Raw genomic sequence first — 4,218 nt, 5'->3', positions numbered from 1 at the left:
CCCCGCGTCCCGGCATCTCCTCGCGTCCCAGATCTCGAGTCCAGCGTCCCAAGTCCCGGGTCCCGGTCCCGGGAGAGAGAGTCACCCAAGAAAGGGTCTCCGGACCTCCGGGGACCTCCGAATCTCCCCTCTGCCGTCCTTTCGAGCTCCGCTGCTACGGAGCTACCCGGAGCCACCCGCCATCTTCAGGCATGCGCAGGATGTTAATAATAATAATAATAATAATAATAATAATAATAATAATAATGTGTATTTTCTATCTGCAAAACGTCTCAGAAATAGGTACAGGGTGTGGGCATTAACAGAAGCAATGGTACCCAAAGCCTCTGCAAAATTTAAAGCACCGTTTTTGCCTATGAAGCTCCTCACTTGCAAACAAAACAACACGCTCATACAAAGCACCAGGAATCAACCCTAAAGCGAATGTGACGCTGAAATCTCCCAATCAACAGAAAATGCAGGCAGCTTAAAGCGTGCAGCTCTAGTGGAATAAAATTGGGCTGGGAGAGGGGGAAGGAATATGCAGCAGACGACGTATTTCAGCATAGTTGTTTGTGTGCTGCTACACCGTGGAGCGAAATAAACAAACTTAATTGCTCCCGGCCCCTCCTCCGACCTGTCCTCAACTCACCTTCCAGCTTCCACCATCCTCTCATTAGGAAGCCTGAAGAGGAGGTTTCTCGGTGCTTCTCCTCTCCTCCATATTCTCTCTAGCAACCTACGACTCTATGGTCTCAATTCCTTTCGGTTCAGCTACAGGCGCTGCTACTGTATTTGCGATTTTGCCGGCGCGCTTCTTGCCTAACCATAGAGCGCCATCTAGCCGTCTGAAGCTAGATCGTCCGATCTCTAGCATCCCAAAATTAGGCAGGTGCTTGCTGGGCCCTAAAAGTTCATGAAGTTCTTTTTTTTTTTTTTTTGTGCGGAGCCCTAAATGATTAACAACTTGCCGTCTTCATCTTATTAATAGAATAATGCGGGACAAAACCTGGAAGTGTCTTCCCGCATTGTTTCCAACGACCTCAGGATATAGGCGATACTATCATCCCCTCTGTATTATTGGGGAGTACAAATCTCGTTAGAGCAGCCTTCCCAATTTCCAGAGGACTAAGATTGAAGTCTTGGGAATTCCCAGGCTGCTTGGGCAAAACATTTGGAGGCCACTAGTTTGCAGATTGGAAGCTGATCTAAAAATTCCTGCACTTTGGCAGGGGTTGGCTGTCACCGGAGATCAAAAACTCTCTGCAATCTAAAGCTTTTATTACTGATTGATTTGAGAGCCAGTGGTGGCTGTTCCTGGATCTGCAGGCCCTGGTTACGGTCAATTCTGTCCATGCCACCTGTTTATTGGATGCCTTCAATGAACTCTGCATGCGCTGCCCTTGAAGACTATCCAAAAGTTTTAGCAGGTAGAGAATGCAGTGGCTGAGTCAATCTTGAGTCCGCTGGGATCAAATTCTAAACTGTGGGCAGAGTTAGCCTGCAATACTACATTCTAACCACTGCGCAACCAGGCCTCCTATCTTTCTGTAATAACAAGTTAAATACAATAAGGATAGTTTTGATGCCTTAGGAATATTTTTATTCTGCATAGTTATCTTTAGATTCTTACTTTGCTTTCAGACAGCTCTTGTTGGAATCCTAATCCTCACTTAATGATTCATTGATTTTTGCAAGCAATTCTTGTGCACAGAGCATTTCTTCTGGTTGAGTCTCTCGTGTTTAATAAAGTTGTCTCATTGGCTGAAAATAACCCAGCAATCTGGAAACAAGCAAGCTGGTGTGTATCCTGGTGAACTCTTGGAAGTTTTCTAAGATCCCAGAGGGATCATCAAGCTTTTCTTGCAATCAGAATGCTGATGGTCTTTTCTCCTAAATGTGTCCTCTTGTGTTTAGTAAGAGTAGAGTTGTGGCTGAAACACTGACTACAGTTTGGGCACCTAAACGGCTTCTCGCCCGTGTGTAAACTGACATGACTGATTAGATTAGAGCTTGTTGTGAAACCTTTCCCACAATCGGGACACTCGTATGGTTTTTCTCCCGTGTGAGTCCTCAGGTGTATCACCAGATTGGAATTCCGACTGAAACTTTTCCCACACTGCAAACATTTGTGGGGTTTCTCTCCCGTGTGCAACTTCGCATGACTTGTAAGGTTTGAACTAGTATTAAAGCTTTTCCCGCACTCCGGACACTCAAACGGTTTTTCTCCCGTGTGAGTCCTCTTATGAATCACGAGGGTGGTGTGCTCGCTAAACCTTTTGCTGCACTGAGAGCACTGATAGGCCTTTTCTCCAGTGTGGGTCCTTTTGTGTATGAAAAGATTGGAGCTGCAGCGAAAGACCTTCCCACACTCAGAGCATTCGTAGGGCTTTTCTCCGGTGTGGGTCCTTCGGTGAGCCACCAGGGAACTGTTTCGACCAAAGTTTTTGCCACATTCGGAGCATCTGTATGGTTTTTCTCCCATGTGGATCCTCTCGTGCATAATCAGCTGCGATCTGCAGCTTGTGTTTTTTCCACAGTATGAGCATCTATGGGGCTTTGGCACCCCTGGCCTTCTTGGGGTCTCAAGGAGATCAAAGATCTGCTTAATCCCCTGCTGAATGGCATTTTCATCCAAACCACCGTTTCCTTCCTCCCAAAGTGGGGATCGCTTTCCTACCGGGCCTAGAGGGCAGTCCAAGTTAGTTTTGCCTCTCTGCCGATGTCCAGGTGTTCCTGCGTTCTCACGAAATCGAAAACTATTAGTTTGGGCTTCGTGGGGTTCCGAGTGGCCCAAACTCTTCAGCTCAACGGTGCCTCCCAGGGTTGCCTTCTCTTGTCCGTTACCTGATTTGCAAAGGGTGAAAAAAAGAGAGTGATTTTTTTAAAAAAACAACAACAACAAAATCCCGACCACTTTTCCTCTCTCTGTTTTGGTCTTCAGAATTGCTTTTACTCTGCCACCACGATAATCAACTGAGGTGTTTAATTCATATTTCCCACACCTGCAATCGACCCTGCATTAACAGCGGGAGGAAATATTGCCTAAAGTTAAAATAAAGTAGAAAAGGGAGCCCGCAGAGATATTTCTTGATTGATGACCACTCATTTTGTGGCTGTTCAGAATTACGATGGTGCTGAACGAGGGGAATGTAATAAGCGATGTTCGGGTTGTCTCAGCCAGCCCGCGGTCACGCGATTACAATCCAGGCACTTGGCAACCAGCTCACAAGTGTTGCAGGGTCTAGTAGACATGTGATCATCGTTTGGGACTTTCTCCACTGGTTTCCCACAAGCAAAGTCAATGGGGAAGCAGCAAGGAAGGTTGCAGATTGCGCCTGTAACTCGCTGCCACTTCCATCGCTTCTCTTACAGCTCAGCTACGAAGTACAAGATCCCAGATAGCTCCTGTTTCATAATGTAGGTGTGCCTACCACCCTCCACCTTCCCACCCTCCGTAATGCCTGCCCACCTGCCCAGCCACGCTGCAGTGGTGCCACCAAAGGCCTGATGGAAGGGGAAAAGAGAATGCTTCTTCTGCTACTTGTAAAGTTGAGGCAAGTTACCAATACCTTATTACCGTGGTGGCGAACCTATGGCACGGGTGCCAGAGGCGGCATTCAGAGCCCTCTCTGTGGGCATGCGCGCCGTCGCCCCAGTCCTGGGCCTTCAGCTGGGTTTTATAAAACCTTTTCACTTTAGGCCTCCGCCGCCGTGTGCAAAAAAAAAAAAAAGGTTCAGTCAATCAATTTCAACTTCTCGCGGGGAAAAAAAAGATCTCGCAAAGTTGGAATTGATTGATTGAACTTTTTAGTCCCACCCAGTCTGCCGTTACCACTGCAGCCACATCCACCCAATGGGCCACGCCCACCCAATGGGTCACACCCACTCAATGGGCCACACCCACCCAGCACCCGACAATACATCAGTGGGTTTGGGGTTGCACTTTGGGCACTCGGCCTCTAAAAGGTTCGCCATCACTGCCTTATTAGTTAACAATTACAGGTAGTCCTCAACGTACAACAGTCCATTTAGTGACCGTTCAACGTTACAACCTACACTTACGACCATTTTTCACACTTCCGGCCACCGCAGCATCCCCAACAGTCACGTGATCCAAATTCAGATGCTTGGCAACTGGTTCGCCTTTATGACGGTTGCTGTGTCCCAGGGGTCACGGGATCCCCTTTTGCGACCATCCAATGAGCAACGTCAATGGGGAAGCCAGATTCACTTAGT

The 4,218-nt window shown here is 47.7% G+C and overlaps 1 protein-coding gene across 1 annotated transcript in view; it reads right to left on the bottom strand.

The window, feature by feature from the left end:
* The window catches only part of LOC107297941 (zinc finger protein 850-like), a 7,965-nt gene extending 5,483 nt beyond the window's left edge, over positions 1–2,482 (bottom strand). Inside the window, exon 1 of the mRNA XM_029286415.1 lies at positions 1,863–2,482. Coding sequence (XP_029142248.1) covers positions 1,863–2,482 — 620 coding nt within the window. The remainder of the gene's footprint in view (positions 1–1,862) is intronic.
* Positions 2,483–4,218: the final 1,736 nt, after the last annotated feature.

Source organism: Protobothrops mucrosquamatus, unplaced genomic scaffold, assembly GCF_001527695.2.
Source record: "Protobothrops mucrosquamatus isolate PMUCROS unplaced genomic scaffold, P.Mucros_1.0 scaffold3603, whole genome shotgun sequence".
Classification (NCBI taxonomy): domain Eukaryota; kingdom Metazoa; phylum Chordata; class Lepidosauria; order Squamata; family Viperidae; genus Protobothrops; species Protobothrops mucrosquamatus.
Note: the sequence above shows the minus strand (reverse complement) of the source record. Positions and strands in the feature narration are given on the sequence as shown.